At 36.8% G+C, this 21035-nt stretch overlaps 1 protein-coding gene across 6 annotated transcripts in view; it reads right to left on the bottom strand.

The window, feature by feature from the left end:
* Casp8ap2 (caspase 8 associated protein 2) overlaps positions 1 to 21035 on the bottom strand; it is a 36419-nt gene that overhangs the window by 4495 nt on the left and 10889 nt on the right. For 5 of the 6 annotated variants that reach the window (XM_074078107.1, XM_074078116.1, XM_074078134.1 and 2 more), the window contains 7 exons: positions 17368 to 17436; positions 16489 to 16589; positions 15722 to 15796; positions 13546 to 13661; positions 6553 to 8747; positions 2690 to 5804; positions 78 to 177 (listed from right to left, as the gene is read on the bottom strand). In XM_074078107.1, the coding sequence (XP_073934208.1) occupies positions 78 to 177; positions 2690 to 5804; positions 6553 to 8747; positions 13546 to 13661; positions 15722 to 15796; positions 16489 to 16589; positions 17368 to 17436 (5771 nt within the window). The remainder of the gene's footprint in view (positions 1 to 77; positions 178 to 2689; positions 5805 to 6552; positions 8748 to 13545; positions 13662 to 15721; positions 15797 to 16488; positions 16590 to 17367; positions 17437 to 21035) is intronic. The other variant, XM_074078131.1, reaches the window with a different exon arrangement.

The following is a 21035-nucleotide window of genomic DNA, read 5'->3' as shown; positions in this document are numbered from 1 at the left end:
CAACCACAAAAAATAGTAAATTTAATAAATAAAAGAATGTCTGTGAATGAATTGACATGTAAAAATTGGGTAATTACCTGATTTGGATTTTTATTCAACTTGACGGCTAAATATGTAAATGTTTTCTGAGATGGCATTCTTTTCTGACACTCTAGTAAAATTTCCCGGTCATCATTTCTAAGGAGAGAAAAATCATATGTAGCTTTTACACATTGAAATAGAAAGATCATAAATTCCACTGTCTTAATACCCACAAATAGGATGACATTTCTAGTAAAATCCACAGGAAAAAAGTATATATACCAAAATATGAACAATGTTTATCTCTAGAAACAAGACTATACATAATTTAACCCTTTGATCACATATATATTTCCTCAATTTTGTAAATTATTCTTCTACTGATAAAATTGAAGTTTTCATTAATCCTACCTTTAATTTTATGCTACTGAAAATATTAGGAACTGAAGATGATCACAGATGAAGCAAGCAGAAAAACTAGAACTAAAACAGAACGCACATCTTCTACTTCCCAGACCTCTACCTTTAACATGATCTAAGCAAATATGTTATCACAATCTCTGAGATTTTACTCTGACATCTGCAAGTTATCTGAAATGAGAATTTGAGGCCTGTGGTTTTAAACAAAACACCACTAATTTTAACAAAATTCAGCACCCCATATTAAGCATTCTCATCAAGTGGTAGAGCACCTGCCTGGCAAGTGTGAAGCTCTGAGTTCAAACTCCACCACCACCAAAAAAACAAACCAACCAACCACATCCCCCAGTCCAACTATGCTTTTCTTTATGTCTAAAATGGGGGTCTTACCAGTGGAACAGAATAGAGGACCCAGATATGAAGCCACAAAACTATAACCAACTTGTCTCTGACAAAGGAGCTAAAAATATACGATGGAGAAATAGCAGCCTCTTCAACAAAAACTGCTGGGAAAACTGGTTAGCAGTCTGCAAAAAACTGAAACTAGATCCATGTATATCACTCTATACCAATATTAACTCAAAATGGATCAAGGATCTTAATATCAAACCACAAACTCTAAAGTTGATACAGGAAAGAGTAGGAAATACTCTGGAGTTAGTAGGTATAGGTAAGAACTTTCTCAACAAAACCCCAGCAGCACAGCAACTAAGAGATAGCATAGATAAATGGGACCTCATAAAACTAAAAAGCTTCTGTTCATCAAAAGAAGTGGTCTCTACACTGAAGAGAACACCCACAGAGTGGGAGAAAATATTTGCCAGCTATACACCAAACAAAGGACTGATAACCAGAATATATAGGGAACTTAAAAAACTAAATTCTCCCAAAACTAATGAACCAGTAAAGAAATGGGCAAGTGAACTAAACAGAACTTTCTCAAAAGAAGAAATTCAAATGGCCAAAAAACACATGAAAAAAATGCTCACCATCTCTAGTAATAAAGGAAATGCAAATTAAAACCACGCTAAGATTCTACCTCACCACTGTTAGAATAGCCATCATCAGCAACACCACCAACAACAGGTGTTGGCGAAGATGTGGGGAAAAAGGAACCCTCTTACACTGTTGGTGGGAATGTAAACTAGTACAACCACTCTGGAAAAAAATTTGGAGGCTACTTAAAAAGCTAGACATTGATCTACCATTTGATCCAGCAATACCACTCTTGGGGATATACCCAAAAGACTGTGACACAGGTTACTCCAGAGGCACCTGCACACCCATGTTTATTGCAGCACTAGTCACAGTAGCCAAGTTATGGAAACAGCCAAGATGCCCCACTACTGACGAATGGATTAAGAAAATGTGGTATCTATACACAATGGAATTTTATGCAGCCATGAAGAACGAAATGTTATCATTCGCTGGTAAATGGATGGAATTGGAGAACATCATTCTGAGTGAAGTTAGCCTGGCCCAAAAGACAAAAAATCGTATGTTCTCCTCATATGTGGACATTAGATCAAGGGCAAACACAACAATGGGATTGGACTTTGAGCACATGATAAAAGTGAGAGCACACAAGGGAGGGGTGAGGATAGGTAAGACACCTAAAAAATTAGTTAGCATTTGTTGCCCTTAGCGCAGAGAAACTAAAAGAGATACCTGAAAAGCAACTGAGGCCAATAGGAAAAGGGGACCAGGAACTAGAGAAAAGGTGAGATCAAAAAGAATTAACCTAGAAGGTAACACACATGCACAGGAAATCAATGTGAGTCAACTCCCTATATAGCTATCCTTATCTCAACCAGCAAAAACCCTTGTTCCTTCCTATTATTGCTTATACTTTCTGTACAACAAAATTAGAAATAAGGGCAAAATAGTTTCTGCCTGGTATTGAGGGGGTGGGGGGGAGAGGGAGGGGGCAGAGTGGGTGGTAAGGGAGGGTGTGGGGGCAGGGGGGAGAAATGACCCAAGCCTTGTATGCACATATGAATAATAAAATAAAAAAAAAGTAAAATAAAAAAAATAAAATGGGGGTCTTAAAATCTTCATTTCTTATAAAGTTCACATAAAACGCTAAAGTACAATCTACTTATGAAACTTTGAAAATGCCTAATTGAAGAGAAAATGACAACAAGTAACACTCTTCCTTCTTTTAGGATGAGATAAAACTGATGGAATGATTAGACTACTAATGTCTCAAAATTTCCTGGTAATTAAAAACATCTCACAAGATTCTTACCTTGTCCATGAGACTATAATTTCTCCCTTCTTTTTAATAACATTTTTTGCAGAAAGGCTTGTAGAAAAAGTGGCGAGTGCTGCTGATGAATCCTTAATCCCAGGGCTTGCCTTCAAGAATGAGGGATCTTTAATCACTGTAGGGGGCCTTTTCTTATTGGCTTTCTTTCGGTGAACATCACCATTTTTACCAGAATCTTGGCTAAGTTTCTTGGTCTTTTCCCTACTTGCTAAGTCTATTTCCTTTCTTTGTTTTTTCTGAGAAGAATGATTTATACCAGAACAGTTTTTTCTCTTCCTGTGAGCATTATCCAAAGTCCCAGGCAATTCTATACCATCAGAATTTGGTGGTGGCTCTGATTTTAAATCCTTTTTCACTTCACATAAATCAGGAGACTCTGGAGTCAAATCAATACACATTTCCTCACCAATGCACTCCAAAGGCATTTTTTCTTCCTTAGAGTTATCCTCATCTACACATATCACCTGACACTCTAAGCCTTCAACAGCTAACACGGGACGGTTCCCTTCATTTTTACTCTCACTTGAAGCATCTTGTGTCAAATCAATAAAAGCATCTATAGTATCAGACTGCAAAGAATTACCTAATATGTGAGTATTTTGATCTAAATTGCTTCCAGAACATCCCAAATCATCAATATTTACAACTGTTACTTCTATGAGCTCTCCTAAGTTTTTGGATTCAGTCACCTGATCTTTTGTTAGGTCTATGTATGTGTTGGGAAGAGGATTCTCAACAGAGTGTGTGATTTTCTCCATTGAAGGCAATTCTTCAAGGCTCTCAGGAACTTTTGGCTCCCATACTTGATGTAACTTGAAACAATCATCAGCCTCTTCATCACTATGCTCCACCTTACCTGAAGCATCTTTAAGAAATTCATATATATATGGAACTTGTGTTTGTATTATAGAAGTGTGTTCTTCTTGAGTTGCTTTGCTATCATTTTTGCCGGAATTTTCCAATTCCTCCACAGACTTAAAAACTGTGCTCTGACAAGAAATACTTTCTTTCTCTGATGCTTCATCAGCTTCCTTTCCAACTCTGGGCAAAGATGCCAATGACTCATCAGCTACCATATTGTGTTTAAGTCCAGGGGAGGTAGGTGGTGCTGCACGTCGTATCTTCACAATGAAATGATCATTGGACTTTTCCATTATGACAGCATGCATGGGAAGATTAGGGTGATACTGAAAGCCCGGAGCAACAGACCGACTTGTCCATGATGAAGAGCAACTTGATTTACTGCTTGAATTATCAGACTCCAGAGCTAAATGAATATCCTGCTCAGATGCATCCTCTTCCTCAAGTAAGGCATCTTCACTAAAATGTGCACTAATAACTTCTTCAGGAGTTGAATTTGACAAAACTTCAGGCTTTAAGAAACTGAGATGACCATCAGACTTCAGAGGGGACGGTACTGTTAAAGAGACTGCAAGATCTTCAAAGAGTATGGAAGAAATGCAGGGCTTGCTCTTTTCTGAACTGCATACATTGTCTTTACTTAAGGCTATGTTAGTAGACACTTCAAACATACAACTTTCATCCAACACATCGGGATGAACTGGCAACGAAAGCCCTGAAGACAGAGATGGTCCTTTTTCAGATGATAATAATGACCAATTATCATCACTAATCATTTTAGGACCTGGAGAAGCCACTCCTGAAACTAGCTCCTCTGTTGTACAAGCTGGTATAGATTCACACTTAAGACTCTCCAGTAGCTGTTTCTCTGGAGTCTTTAACTCCCACTCAGTTTTTTCAGTACAGTTAACACTACTGTCCAAAAGATCAGAACCTTGTAACAAACTTTTAAATATTTCACCCATCTGTGCATCGCTCACTAAATTAAAAGTGAGGCTAGATGCTTGCTGCTCGGTAAGGATCTCAAAACTACGCTCTGGCTTTAAACCGGCATGCTGGGATATCTGTGTCTCTTCTATAGTGTTGCCTTCATTTTTTCCTGGCTTGGAAATATTTGGACAGTTTAGGTCCAAAGAGTGCTCTTCAGATTCAGAGTTTTTTAAACCATCAAAGCAGGTGTTAAAACCTCTTTTAATGTCATGCTTCACTGTGTTAATGTTGGTATTATTTTGGTCTTGATGATTTTCTTCAGGTTTTTTACATCCCAGTAAAGGCTTACAATTTACAGAGTCTTCTGACTTAGGTAATTTTTCTTTCCGTATTTCTTTACTGGAACTGTCCACATTCCCTTTCTGACAATTTGAATATTGTATTCTCTCTTTACATTTTTTTGCAACTTTTCCTTGATCATTGTCACTGCCAAAATTTATAGAATCACAAAATTTTACTAAGATTTTCTTAAGCTTTTCAAACAAATAATCAAGTTGTTCATCAACAAATTTCCACAGTTTTTTCTTCATATCTGGTAGTTGCTGTTCAAATAAACGATCAACTATGCCATTCTTCTTAACTTGCTTGAGGTTAGATTCTATCACATCACAGAGATTCTTCTGTAAAGTAGTTACTGACTTAGAGATCTTGGATAAATCAAGGTGTTTAATTAGTGATGTAAAACTCAAAGTTGCTGATTCAATAATTCTATGAAACTGTATCAATGAAAACTTTACCTTGAATTTCATGTAATTTTTCCTTACATGTTTGCCTATTGTTCTTAACATATGCATTATCTCCCATACAGAAGAGGGTGCAGCAATAATTGGAAGTATTTTTTCCAAGCTGGAAATGCTCATAGTTTTATCTTTCCTCTCTGTTTTTGAAGATCTACTAGACTGACTTGGTCTTTTATTCCATTTGCTATTGCTCTGATGAATTTTTACAGATGTTTTCCTGTGGTCTTTATGCAAATGCACAGTACTTTTACTACCTTGTGGACTAATCTTAGTGTTGTGCACTTCAGCAGAAGCTCCAGGTTTGGTATTTTCAATATGTTTCTGTGATGTAGACTCTTCACTATCACTTCTAATTTCTCCTTCTTCTAATTCATCTAAAGATGAAATCTTACAGGAATCTGCTTTTGTACATTTGTCAGATTTGTGAATTGGCTTTTGATTTTCCTTATTGAGATCAGATGGACTCTTGGAGGTAGAATGAACTGAATCTGATAGAAACACATCTGAGGAGAAAAGTAGATTAAAGTCACATAACCACTGAGTCTTAGTCATTGACATTTCCATCCTTAATTTAATAAAAAATTAAATGCTAAGTTGTTTTATTAATACCCTTTTCTTCTTTAAGGCAAAATGTTAATGCCTAACACTTCATCATTTTCACTGGCCTTTAGTGGTCTTACAAAGAGCTCAGAAAAGGCATGGGCTACAGCTCAGTGGTAGGGCACATGCCTGGTATGCACTGCGACCCTGAGTCTGATACACAGCAATGTCAAGAAAAAAAGTGGTCGTAAGGTGTCTCACAAGTGTACAGTTTGATCATTTGGATTTTTACTTCACTTAAGCAATACCATCTACACTATGCCTTTTGACAATGGGCTTTTGAACAACAAAAATGTATCTGAAAACTGGAATGGGTGTGTAGCTCAGTAATACAGTGTGTGCTTAACAAACAGGAGGCCCAGGGTTCAATCCCAGACATAAATAGATAATAAATACATACAATTTCAAACAATCTGTCCTTTCATTCCTTCTTTAATATAAAGAATTCAGAATTAAAGCAGCTAGGTTATAGCTCAGTGTGACTTAAGATTATCTAAATTTAGATAAATACACTTCTAGTTGACAAGGTTGAATGTTTTCATGTTCTGAATGTTTTCATGTTATCAAACAACAAAAGCACCAATCTATTTTGTTTATATATTTTATATTCTCACAAAATGATGAGTTCTAGAAGATAATATAAACTATTACCTTTATGACTGTTACTATACAATGAAAGTTGAGATGGGCTTTCCACTCTAAGAATTTTTGCTACAGGTCTCACTGGACTATTCAGAGGGCTGATAGCTTCTGGAATAGGTCTCAAGTGATTAAAGTCAATGCTCAAAACCGAGTTCTCATCATCATGATAGTCTGAGTTTGTTTCCCCAATTTCCATTCTGTGGTCTATTAATCCAGTCTGGTATGGTGAAGATGTTAGAATCTCTTTAGATAAGCAAGGCTCCAAATGACTAGGCTTATTCTCTACAAGAGAAGGTTCAAATTTGCGGTTACTGTCTTCTGAAAGGTTTACTGACAGAATGTCAGGTTCTTCAACTGAAGGCTGCTGAAGGCTTTCACTAGTTTCAGCCACTTTTGTTGAAAGAGGCACCTCCATTTCTATATTTTCAGAAATACCACAGGAATTCAAACCATCATGTCTTTTGGTGTCCAATCCCAGGACAAACTTTTGAGAAACATCTGTTGGTAATATATCCACTACCACAGAAGCTGCTGACCTTGAACTATCAACGACCTCTCCCACTTCTGTTGGTGATAGAAATAAGGATGCTCTTTGTTCCATTTTCATAGGGGTTGAGAAGGAAATCTCTGTACCACAAATGGGCACTTCACAAGGCATAGCATTCTCAACAGATTTAACTAGCAAACTATTTTCTTCTTCCATTTGGCTTTCTGGAACACTGATCCTGAGTTCAGACACTGCTGGAAGAGCATCCTTTGGTTCCAATAACTCTGATTTTGTTTCCTCTGCAATGTGTTCACTGACGGAGGGGATACATGTCACTGCTTTAGCCTTTAGTAAGGACTCTGAATCACATACACCACTGGACTTGGGAACATCAGATATTTGATGCTGATTATCCTGAGGAATAGGCTGCTTTTTAGCAGGAGAAAGAGTCAAGTTCAATTTTTCCATAAAGCTTAACTTTAAGTCTTTGTTTTTTGTTTCATTTGGACTATTCTCAGCTTTCACTTCAAACTCTTTTTGTTCTGTGCCTTCAGAAGCTTCATTATTAGAGACTGCACCTTTATCATTTTTTGGCTCATTCTGTCTCTTTGAATCAGTACTGATCTTCTTAGTTTCTTTACCAGTCTTCTGCAAATGTTCTGTAGGTGATTTTTTGTCATTCCTCATATGCCTGTTGTCCTCTTTTTCTCGTTCTCTTTTCCTCTTATCTTCGGTTCTATGCCTTTCTGTTTTGAAAGGTAGATTTTCCCATTGCTGCATAGCATCAACTTCCTTGGAGTACATGTGCTTGTGAGTTCTACTGCTTGAAAGAGAAGATGAACATCTTCCATCTTGAAATCCATGACAGCTCACACCCCTGTCTCTTTTATAATCTTCCCTTCCTCTTCTCTCTTCTGGATGGTGTTTACTGGAACTGTAAGATTTTATTTCACTCTTAGAATGGGGAAGCAAGGTCCGTTCAGGTCGCCTCCAATGATCCTGGTCCTTTATTACCAATTTATGTTTCAGATCACCTTTTCTTTCTTCTTTGTCCTGTGACTGAACTTCTTTTCTATTCATGTTTTGTGATCTTTCACTTTGTCTCTCCAGGTTCTTGTCATTTTGAGATTCTACTCGATTGTGTGACCTTTCTCTAGACGTCTCTTTCTCCCAGGAAGAGGTATTGCGTTCACTTTTGTAATCTGAATCTGTGCTACTTTTAAACTTTGAATTTTTGCTTTCAGTCTTTGGTTCACCAGTACCATGTTTCTCTGGACGTCCTTGTAGCCTTGGACTAGCCTCTGTGTTCCTTGGTTCACCATTACCACAGCTGTTGCTCGAGTCTTTTCGCGTTCTGTCCACTCCTCTGCTGTACTGGCTGTGTCTAATAGCCTTCCTCCCTCTTCTATTATCCTCATTTGAGTTACCTTCACCAACCTGATGAGAACGCGACCAAACTCCATCGGTGCAATGTTTCTCAACAGGTGTAGACAAATGCGAAGTGTTCTGTGTTTCAGAATGTGATTTTCCTTCTTTTTCCAGGTTTGGCGGTAAAGTGTGATGATATACATCTTTAGAAACATCACGTTTAACTCTGTGATCAGTCTTTGAACAATCATCCAAATGGGGAGATCTGGAGGTGAGATCTTTTGTTCTAATTGCATCCGATGTCCTTGCGACTTTATGATTATTTCGAAAATGTGGAAACTCAGACAATCTATCAAGAAATAGAAATTAACAGAAAACAAATTGATATTTAATAATCTTCCACATTTTATTCACACGTGACACTTTTAAAATTTAGTGGCCTACATACTGGCAAAACCAACTGTACCCTGTATAAAATAGAAAATGACTGGGGCTTGGGATGTAGTTCAGTAGTTCAGAGCATGCCTAATAGTCAGAAAGCCCTGTGTTCAATCATCAGCACCAGGAAAAAAACAAAACAAAATTTACCACTGTGCAACTAAATGAATCAGTTCTCAAAACAAGTGAGTTCCAAAGCAAACTTATCCTTATACCTGCTCATCTCTTTGGACCTCTTCTACCACAGGTGCACAACTTCCAAACTAACTGTGAGTTCACTTCTTTTAGGACAAGTGAGCTTATTTATTTTTTGCCCTCCAAATATAGTATTTATGCTTTCTGAAAACTGCTTTTTTCTTAACAGCTCATTTTAGCTTTTTTTTTTTTTCTTCCTTTTTTTTTTTGCAGTACTGAGGCTTGAACTCAAGGTCTCACACTTGCTTGGCAAGCACTCTACCATGTAAACCATGCCACCAGCCTTACTTTGTGTTGGGTATTCTCAAGATAGGGTCTCACAAACTATTTGCCTGGGGCTGGCTTCAAACCACAATCTTTCTGATCTCTGCCTCCAGAGTAGCTATGATTACAGGCATGAGCCAACGGCACCAGCTCATTTTAATGCTTTGTAGTAAGTTCATTTTACTAGACTTGCAATGTTCCTGACTTTTCAAAAATCTACTACTACTCAAATGTGTGGAAATCCCCAAAATTTAAAAAATCAAGACATATGGGGAAATTGTTATAAAGCAAAAGGAAGACTTAGGAAACATATAACCTAACATAATATGTAGACCTTACATGGATTTTCTTTTATGAATTGAATCATATTATCCCTATCAACAAATTTGTATGTTGAAGTCCTAAAAATATGGACCTAATTTTAACAAAGTCTTTATAGAGGTAATCAATCTAAAGTCAGGTTATTAGGGTAAGCCTTAATCTAATGTGACTGATGCCCCTATTAAAAAAAGGGGGGAGGGACACAGAGCTAGAAAGAAACAGAATATAATATGAAGACACAGGAAGAAGATAACCATCTACAAATCAAGGGGAGAGACCTAGAACTGATCCTTCTCTCAGAACCTTCAGAATAGAAATCCATAGGCTGGTGGGAGAAGGTACAGAAGGACAGAGAGTTTTTGTGGTGGCAGGAATGGGGCACCAAGCCGAGAGAGAGAGAAAGAGAGGGAGAGAGAGAGAGAGAGAAATCAATTATTTTGAGGTTTGCCTCCAAGACCACAACACCCCCAGCATCTGAAAAATTTAAACACACAAAAAAGTATCTGACACTGGTGACTCATGCCTAGACAAATAGTTCAAGACCCTACCTCAAAAAAAAAAAAAAAACCATCTCATAAAAAAGGGCTGATGGAGTGACTAGAGGTATAGGCCCTGAGTTCAAACTCGAGTACTGCAAACAAACAAACAACAAAAAAAACCCAACCCTGACAATACCGTAATGTTTGACTTCTAATCTCCAGAACTTTGAAACAATAAATTTCTGTGTTTAAGCCACCTTGTCTGTGGTACTTTGATTATCATAGTGTTAGGAAACTAATACAGATTCTGACTCAACCAATTAGGGACTGAGAGTTTAGGGCAGTGCAGAGGAAGGCCCTGGGTTCCAGTCATGAACAAAAAACAAAACAAACAAAAAAAAACCTCAAAGCCAAAAACAACAAAAAAAACAAATCAATTTTTAAAAGAAACCGATGAAACAACTGAAGAAATGTGAAAATAAACAAGTAGTACCATAAAAGAAAACATTTCATAAACTGAATTTTGCTAAGAGAACTTCTATTTCTCAAAAGACAAAATTAAAACATAAGCAAGTCACAGAATGGACAATGTTTGTGATATATTTACATAACAAAAGACTTGTATTCAACAAACTGAATTTTGCTAAGAGAACTTCTATTTCTCAAAAGACAAAATTAAAACATAAGCAAGTCACAGAATGGACAATGTTTGTGATATATTTACATAACAAAAGACTTGTATTCAACAAATGTTATGTATGCATCATACTTATTTAAATTTTAAGTTCCTAAAAGATAGTTCTAACCCACGGATCTTGTAACACATAGTATAATTCCATACCAAATAAAATACTATCAGCAGAAGTTTTATTTTAAAATATACCTTCACATTAAATGTTTTCCAGAATTTACATGCTTAAATTTTTTTTATATTTTCACATTATGTTTCTATCTTAATTTGGCTATTCATTAAACATTTAAGTTTCAACCAAATGTTCTGACAGAACATTTAATAATGTATAACACTACATCAAAAAAAACTAAAAAGGTACTTCCATTATTTATTCACTCAATTTTTATTTTCGCCCTGTACAAACATCATACCCCTCTTTTGAAAAGACTCAAATATATATATATAAAGCTTCTCCAACAATTCAGGAGCCAACCTTATGGGAGGTGCACTGGGAGAAATGATTTAAGTTAATAAATTCATACAAGGCCAGCACCGGTGACTCACACCTGTAATACTAGCAATTCCAGAGGCAGAGATCAGGAGGATTGTGGTTCAAAGCCAACCCTGGCAAAAAGTTCGAAAAACCCTATCTTGAAAAATATCCAAACTGCCACCACCCCCACCCCCGCCAAAAAAAAAGGAATTGGCGGACTGGCTTGAGTAGCAGAGAGCCTGCCTAGCAAGAATGAGGCCCTAAGTTCAAACTGCAGTATCATCAAAAAAGAAAAATTAAAAAATTAAAATGCTGAGGACAAACATGGACCCTATTCTATGAAGATGATAGCCAGAGGCTAAATCAAGTAATCCTGAGTCAGAGGCATGGCTCAAATAGAAGAGTACCTGTCTAGCAAGCATGAAGCTGACTTCAAATCCCAGAACCATAAAGTAATCTCACTTCTTATTTGAAAAACTGCAAGTGTACATAAAGCTACAAAGAGAAATTTGATCTAGAAAGAGAGGACAGGCAAGTTTCTCTCATGAAATAATAGTTAAGGGATGCGATTACTGCTCAAGAGGTAGAATGCTTGCCTAGCAAGCATTAAGGCCCAGAGTTCAAACCCATGTACCACAAAAAAAAAAAAAAAAAAACCAAAAGGTTAAGCTAAGACTAAAGAATGAATGTCAACTATTTAGCAGGTAAAAGAGAACAGCATTCTAGGAAGTAAAAGCAGCCGACCCAAAAGGAGAACTTACGGTACCTCCAAGGAGTATCAAGATCTATGACAACTACAGCAGAGGTTAAGCATGGAAGGCAGGCTTGTGCAATAGTTTAGGACTATATTGTGAAGGGCCTTGTGGGCCAAGTTATGATTTATAATCTTTTATCCTAAAAACAATACAAAGCCAGTGATACAATATTAATCAGAAAAAGAGGGTAGGATGGGGTGATTTTTGCGATACTGAAATGTCTAGATTTGTGCTTTGGATCATGCCCTGCATAATACAGAAAAGAGACACACGAGAGGCTAGAGAAGGCAAGAGTGGATGCAGAGATGTCAGCATAAGGATTACTGCCAATCTGGATGGCAGCAGATGGGTAGCAACAAATGTCAGAAATAAGAGAAGCAAATGATTTGAGATCATAAAGATGTCAATATCAACAAGGATGTGGTGATGAATTGGGAGTTAAGTATCCTAGGTAGGGTGACTAAGTCCCAGGTTTCAAGCAATCTTGGTGTGTAATTATTAAGGACAACCCCCCCTCAATATTCTAGTGTGGGCAATAAATTAAATGGTCACCCCATTCCTAGGTCTCTAGTCTACACCAACTGAGTAAATGATAGGAAAATCTACTGAGCTAGGGAACAATGGAAAAGGTTTGGGGGGCAGGAATAGTATTAGGGGTTGAATTCAGGGTCTTGTGCTTACTAGGCAGGGGCTCTACCTGCCACATCACCAGCCCAATAAATACATTTTTGGATGAGGTAGTTTTGAAAAACCTTTAAAGGCCTTTATGTACAGATATGAAGTAGGTATGTACATATAAATGGAACTGACCTAGCATGGGTGAGATTATCTCATAAGAAAATCCTGATAGAGAAAGAAAAGGATATATATAGGTTTGAGCTTTGATGAACTTATTCACAGCAGCCAAGTACAGAAGAATAAACCTCAGGAAGAAAACTAAAAATTAGTATTTACTAAAGCCAAAGGGAAAAACTGTTTCAAAGAGGGAGAGTCAAATGTGTCAAACAATGTGCAAAGAGAGCAAGTTTAATGGGAAGTCAAAATTATTTGATGGTTTAATGGATTTAATGGCAGTCACTGTTGATTCACTTGAGAGAGATTTGTTAATAAACAAAGGCTGTAAGTACAGATGTCTTTTTTATGGGTTGAACCCAGGGTCTCAGGTATGCTAAGCATATGCTCTACCACTGAACTAGCTTCCCAGTCCCTGCTCTGCTGATATTTTGGTAATTTGGTGTGACCTAGAAGAACTCATGACATGTACATAAATACCATCAGGGGCAAACCATACTAGAGAAAGATTCTCAGTGTTTTAGAGAAATATATTCAGAGAGGTATGTGGTAATGTTCTATTAATAACCACATATATAACATTATAAAACATTAGCATGTTAGTCACTACTCACACTAAAACCTTAAATATTAATTAAAATACATAATTTCATCTTTCCACTCAAAGTAAAAAATATTTCAAGTATCAATACCCACAAAATTTATAGTTACAAGGGTTTGTTACTCCTTTGTTATACCTTTGGTGAAGATTATTTATTTCTTCATCCTTGCGGTTTATTTCCACTCTGGCAGTTTTGATAAGTGCTGAAATATTCTTCTTAAGAGACTGGTTTTCATTTTTTAAGCTGAAATTCTAAGACATTAACAAAACATTAATAAAGTACATATCTTCAGTGTTACTCATGGTATTGTTTATATTAACTAATAAATTTTTTGTTATTTGGCTTTTTTTTCATCTTTTGAGATGGAGTCTGTTCTCTGGAATACAGGATGGCCTTGAACTCTCTTCATCCTCCTACTTCAGCCTCCCATGTGCTGGAATTACAGGCATGTGCCACACACCCAACTTGCTAATAATTACTGAATGCTTACTACATGCTAGGCATCCCATTTTATCTTATGTAATTCTCAAAAAAAAAAAAAAAAAAACCAAACAAACCCTATAAGAATTACTATTATCCTCATTACTAAAAGATGGGGAAGCTGAAATTCAGAGAAATAACTAGCACCAGAAAAAGCCCACTTAAAGTGAAACTACTTGAAACAGGGATCATAATGTAAAAGCAATAAACAGTAGGAAAAAAGTTCTGCCTGGGCCATTATATTAAAAATTAAAAACTTTTTTAAAAAAGCTAAAAATAGTATATTTAACAACTTAAGTTAAATGTGAAAACATGTATTAGTTTCCAGATAAAGAAAGAATCTAGAGTTTACTGGCTCTTTCAGGGGAAGGGGAACAGAAGAGAAACAATTTTAACAAAAAAGTAAAATTCTGAACAGAACATCACATTCCTGATTTTTGAAGCACAATCACAGAAAGGGTCTTTCTGGCAACAATTGTGAGGGCATCACCATTTTCCCACAAGAAGGCATTCTAAATATTTATTCCTTTAAATTGATTTTTTTTTTTTAAAGGTAAGGTCTTACTATGCAGCCCAGGCTGTCTTCAAACTTGTTATCCTTCAGTCTCCCAAGTACTGGGATTATGGGCATGTGCCATCATGCCCAGCTTCTAAAACTATTCTCTTTAAAACCATCTATTTCTATAATTTTAGGAGGGGGAGTGCAGGACTGGGGTTTGAAGTCAGGGCTTCACACTTGCAAAGCAGGCATTCTACTTCTTGAGCGTACCTTTAGTATCTTTTACTCTGGTCATTTTTGAGATGGGTTTGGGTTTTTTTTGTTTTTTGGGTTTTTGTTTTTGGTAATATTGGAGTTTGAACTCAGGGCCTCATGCTTGCTAGGCAGGCTCTACCACTTGAGCCATGGAGATGGGGTCTCTTGAATTTGCCCATGCTGACCTTGAACTACTATCCTTCAGATCTCAGCTTCCCAAGAAGCTACAATTATAGATATAAGTCACCAGTACCTGGCTTATTTCTAGAAATTTTTTTATCATTTGACCATTAATTGGTCTAAGTCTAACAGACCATTTATGTTAATGTCATTTTAAACTATTCAAGCAGCTTTCCTGTATCAACTTCAACAAATCAAGAAATAGTACCAGGGACAGGATGTACAACTCAAATGCCAGGGTGCATGTACCAGGCCCTGGGTTCTGGATTCAATCTTTAGCATAAAGAAAGACCAAAAAAAAAAACCCACTTCCTTATAAACAGCCAACACTCTAGCATTTTAATTCCTGCTTGTAACAATAACCAAGTTTCTTTATAAACTGGCAACACTTCAGCATTTTAACTTCTATTTACAACAAAGAAAAATATTTTGAAAAGAGATGGAGGTCTTACTATATTGTCCAGGCTGGCCCTAAGTTTTTCTTTTTTTGTACTAGGTCTGAACCTAGGTTTTTTCTTTTCTTTCTTTTTTTTTTTTCTTTGTGGGACTGGAGTTTGAACTTAGGACTCTGAGCTTACAAAGCAGGTGCTCTACTGCTTGAACCACATCTCCAATCCCGCCTCCAATCCATTTTGTGCTGGTTACTTTTTTTTGGCAGCACTGAGGTTTGAACTCAGGGCTTCACACTTGCTTGACAGGCACTCTACCACTTGAGCTGCTCCGCCAGCCTGCTCTGGTTATTTTGGAGATGGGGTCTTGAACTATTTGCCTGGCCTGCCACGATCCTCCCAATCTCAGCCTCCCAAGAAGCTAGGATTATGGCCATGAGTCACCGGCACCCAAATGAACCTTGAAAATGTTAACAAGGAAAAAATAAAATATTTGTTATAATGCTACCTGTGTCTGTATTTCCTTAAACTTTTTCATCAGCTCTTTCATTTGCAACTGACATTTTCCATATTCTACCTGCAACTGTAAAACATAAAAGGATTAATCTAAGCATCATTCTAAAGTACCTTCTTAGCGTAGGTGACATTTAAAAATATTTAAAATTTTGCATATCAATGCACTAAGAAGAGTACATAAAGTCTACTTCGACTAATAGGCATCAGTGAGATTATGAGGGAGGGCAGAGGCCATTTTTGTTTTTGAGCCAGGGTCCCACTCCCAAGAGTCCTGCCTCAGCCTCCCTAGGGTTGGGATTACAGGTATGCACCACCATACCTGGCTAGATTACTGGTTTTTAAAGTTTAGCCTACCAATAATGTATTTTGGTAAGTTTCATATTCAACCTCCAAACCCTAAAATTCAAATATAATAGAACGAAATTTGTCTCACTTAAGTCTCAGGACATATTATGGAACATATAATTTAGTTTAAACTGTGAAAAAATAAAATGTTGTATCACACTGATAGCCTACTGAAATTTTATATATTCAGACATTTAAATTTAGTCAGGTAAAACTAAAATTAAATCTAGACAAGTGTTCAGAAAAAGCATTACTTTAAAAAGCAGGTCAGAAGGTATAAACTGACTTATGTATTCTTTTAGTCTAAGAACTAATTCCTAAACACAGATATTTGTTCAGTGGTAAGCTGCTGCCTGCTCTTCAACAGCTACAAACGAGTAAATAACTGTCTTCGATAATTATGGCAACCCATACGTCATTATATGTTGCCTCCTTTGCAGTTCCTTCTTCAGTCAGGATCTCTTCATATAAATCCAGACAGTTTCTGAATGGCACACAGGATTTAGAAGTACTATCTAAAATAAACAGACAAAAACCCTTACGTTAAAATATTCGTTAGGCTTCTTGATGTTGTGTCTGCCTCAAAGGGTTATACATGTGTCCATCTCCTACATTTCATACAAATCTATACTGATTTCACAAATGATGGCTATAATTCCAGTTGACATAAAATGGCTGTGCCAACAAATCAAGTGTGGTGATTATGTTTGTTCAAAACATTGAGAGAACTGATTCTGGAAAAGGTTCTAATTTAGACAGGTCACTAGACTCACTATCATTCTCACTGATACATTCAAAAACATTTGTGGTAAGGAGAATTTTCAAATGTCCTAACAACAAGTAATCTGAGATAGAATAAGCAGTAGTATATGTAAAGACAACAGCACTGACTGCATTTCAATGGTACAAAATATTTTTACATAAGGTCCAATTAAACCTGGGACCTAGATGAAAAATTTGTGTGTTAATTTGTCCCATTTGTAAAGCTTTAGGAAAAAAACTCCCTGGGGGTTTGCGGGATTAAGAAAGAGTAACAGAGAGAGTGATATGATCAAAGTACATTATATGCATATATGGAAAATGTCACAATGAAGGCCCTTTGTACAAATAAAATACACTAAACAAATTCAAGATAAAAAAATAAAAATGAAGAAAAGAATTACCTGAGTGTAATCAATTTTGAAGAATGGGCAAATTATTCAGGAGTTATCAAGTTACTGGTAATTGAAAGTAACAAAAAAAACCGGACAAACTGACCAAACAAAATGATACTATTTTATGGAATTTACATACCAGAAATAGCACTGTCCAACCCAGCATATATGTCCAAGGAGCCTTCATCATTATTTTTAAGAGGAGAAGCTGGAAGAATAGCAAAGACTAGTTAAAAATGACTGAATGTTTTTTCCATTTCTACTCTAATGGATCAGGAAGAGTTTATTACTTTTGTTCCAAAAAAAGAGATGAGTTTTTCTAGAAGATTTTGGCACAGAGACTTACAACTTGATTACTTCAGATTTAGAAAGAAATCTGTTAGGGTCCAGTGATGTGGTTCATGCCAGTAATCTCAGTTACTCAGGAGGATCATGATTTTACACCAGCCTGGGCAAAAAGTTAGTGAGACTCCATCTGAACAAACAAGCTAGGGATGGTGGTATACACCTGTAATTCCAGCTTATGGAAAGCACAGGTAGGAGGATCACAGTCTGAGGCCAGTCCTAGGCAAAAATTCAAGGCTTCATCTGAAAAGTAACCAAAACAAAAAGGGTTGAAGGCATGGCTCAAGTGGTAAGAGTGCCTACCTAAAAATCCCAAGGCCCTGCGTTCAAACTCCAGTACGGTCAAAAAAAAAATCACTTTCAAAAATAAGAAGACTCTAGTACCAGTAAAAACGGACTAGTTTCTATCACACCCACCCTCAGGTAATAACTATATATGCTCAACAAATTATTAAAAGCTATCTAAAGAGCTAGAGAGCAATCTGAAGCAGTCATAAACTAAAGAAGAACGTGTGAGACCTGGCACTGCAAAAAATAAAGGTAACACTGTATGAATTCCCCACTCCCCTTTTATTACTGCTTTTTGCTGAAGGACAGGCCCTTGTTAGAGCTACATTGGACAGTGGAAGTACAGATGGAAACCTCTAGCCCCTTGAAGGTGATAATGGCAACTGGATGATGAGAGAGGAAACCCAGAAAGCCAAGGAGGGGATTCTCCAAATTCTGCCCAAAATATCTGATATACACACACACATACACACAAATCTGAAAATTTAACCAAAGTTAAAATATTTGAGTAGAGATTTCAGTTACTGTCTATCACAGGCGAGGTTAAAGTGTAGGTTCAGCTAAGTTATGCCTACAGCATATCATTTATGTCATAAATGCAGTCCAAAATGACTACATAGGAAATCTAAGCAGAGAAATACAAACAATTAAAAAGAACCAACTTAAAAATCTAAAACAAAGTACTGCAAATAAAAAATCATCACTGGGGGGTAAAAATAAGAGAGGGGGTGAATTTAGTCAAAGTTCATGATATGCAAGTATGGAAAGATCACAATGAACCTCTTTGTACAAGTAATATATGCTAATTAAATTTTTTTAAACAAAAATAATCCCTGAATGTGCTTGACAGAAGAACCAGGAAATTACAGGTCAACAGAAATTATGCAATCTTTACACAATTTGTAGGACAGAGAGAAAAAGAAGAAAGAAGGGAGGAAAGGAGAGAAGAATGGGTAAGTCTTAGTGATCTACAGGGTAATATCAAAAACTCTCACATAATATGTATTTGGAGTCCAAGCAAATAAGGAACGAAGGGGAAATGACATGATAGGGAACTAAAGGATGAAAGAAGGACTAGCAATGGTAAATGATCAATTGGGTAAACATAAAAGGCTAATTTTTCTTTTTTTTGTAAATGATTTTATTAGCACATAATAATTATACAGGGGGATACATTGTGATACTTACATATGTCCTTACAATATATCTTAGTAAGCTTTACCCTCTCCTCCCCCCTTCTTAGAACAATTTCAACAGGTTTCATTCTTCTATTATCATATATAAATACAATATACACCCACTATATTCACCCTCATTCACCCTTTCCTTATGCCCACCCCACTCCTCCTGGTATCCACCCCCGGAAAAGACTTGTTTTACCCTCCTGCCCTTCATTTTTAAGTGTATACTAATAGTCCAAGGGAGTTTTGTCTTAGTACTTCAGGCCTGAGTGCTTCAGGTACTCAGTAGTTCAGGCCTGTATATACTGTGCTTTAATTAACACCCCCCCACTTACTTACTCTTTCTCTATCACCATGCTCCCTGATATTCGACAACTTACAGTAGCATACATTTATTTTTATATTCAGACTAATTCTTCCGCTTTTTCTTTTTTTTTTTTTTGGCAGTTCTGGGGTTTGAACTTAGGGTCTTGAGCCTGATAGGCAGGCACTCTACCACTTGACCCACCCCGCCAGCCCTTTTTTGTACTGGGTGTTTTCAAGATTAGGGTCTGTGAACTATCTTACCAGGCTGGCCTCAAACCACCATCCTCCTGATCCCTGCCTCCTGAGTAGCTAGGATTATAGGCATGAACCATTATTTTTACAATGTATCGCCTTGAGGATAGACCAATGGTAGAGTGCTTGCCAACAAAACAGTGAGTTTATCCTCAGTACCACCAAAAACAGCAAACACCATATCCAGGAAATAAAAGTAACAATGTAGGTTTGTCCTTCAAAATGTAATGAAGTTAGAGTAAGAAGAAATTTAGCAATTTGTGAGCCCAATGCCCATGGTGCACTTCTGTAATCCTAACTACTTGGGAGCCTGAGATCAAGAGGATCACGGATTGAGGCCAGCCCAGACAAATAGTTCTTGAGACCCATCTCCAAAATAACCAGAGCAAAATAGACTGACAGTGTAACTCAAGTAGAGCACTTGCTTTGCAGACAGGAAGTCCTGAATTCAAACCCAGTCCCATCAAAAAAAAAATAACAATTTGTGAATCCAGGTGAAAATAAAAGGGTTCATCAGTAAAAACAAATAATACCAAATAACACTTCTAGAGTCCAGAAGCAAACAGAGAATGAAGGGGAAATGACCAGAGTGGTTATGATGGCCATATTTGATGTGAACCCTTCCATGTCTACAAATATCACCTTTTTAAAACACATTTTAAATAAAAATAAAATTGTATTAAGCTTGCTTTTAACTGTCCCTTTCACTCTTTGAGTACAGTAATCATAATTCTGGACAATAAATATGTCTACAATCTAAAAAAATTTAATGAGGTTAAAGCATAACTATAAAAAGATAAAAGAACTAAGTAATAAATATCATATCAGGATATGAAAGTCTGACTTCTGCATATTACATAAAATATTTCTGTTTAGGTTTGGAAGTGCAGCTCAGTGGCAGAGCACTTGCCCAGCACGCAGGAGGCTGGGATTTAATCCCCAGCACTGCACAAATCAAAAAAAGATTCTAATTTATAAACATATTTTACTAGCAGGTCTTGGGTTTGCTTTCTTTTCATTTTGAGACAGTCTCTTGTGTATCCCAGACCTGCCATCTTTTTGCCTCAGTCTCCTGAGTGCCGGGATTACAGGCATGCTCACCACACTCTGCACTTGGTTTTCTCTTTTTTCAAAGTAATCACCCATTGTGAATATCAATTTTTTTCTGAACAATTAACAAGCATAATTGCAATTAGAGTAACAAATATTTATTTTAAGGGCAAAATAGTTTCTGCTGGGTATTGGGGTTGGGAGAGGGAGGGGGCGGAGTGGGTGGTAAGGGAGGGGGTGGGGGCAGTGGGGAGAAATGAACCAATCCTTGTATGCACATATGAATAATAAAAGAAAAATGAAAAAAAAAAACCAAATATTTATTTTGGACACAACAGAAATTATCATTCTTATTAGCAAAATTGCTAACGATTACATTTAGAGG

Source organism: Castor canadensis, chromosome 1, assembly GCF_047511655.1.
Source record: "Castor canadensis chromosome 1, mCasCan1.hap1v2, whole genome shotgun sequence".
Taxonomy (NCBI): Eukaryota; Metazoa; Chordata; class Mammalia; order Rodentia; family Castoridae; genus Castor; species Castor canadensis.
The sequence above is the reverse complement of the archived record's forward strand: the minus strand, read 5'-3'. Positions and strand labels throughout refer to the sequence as shown.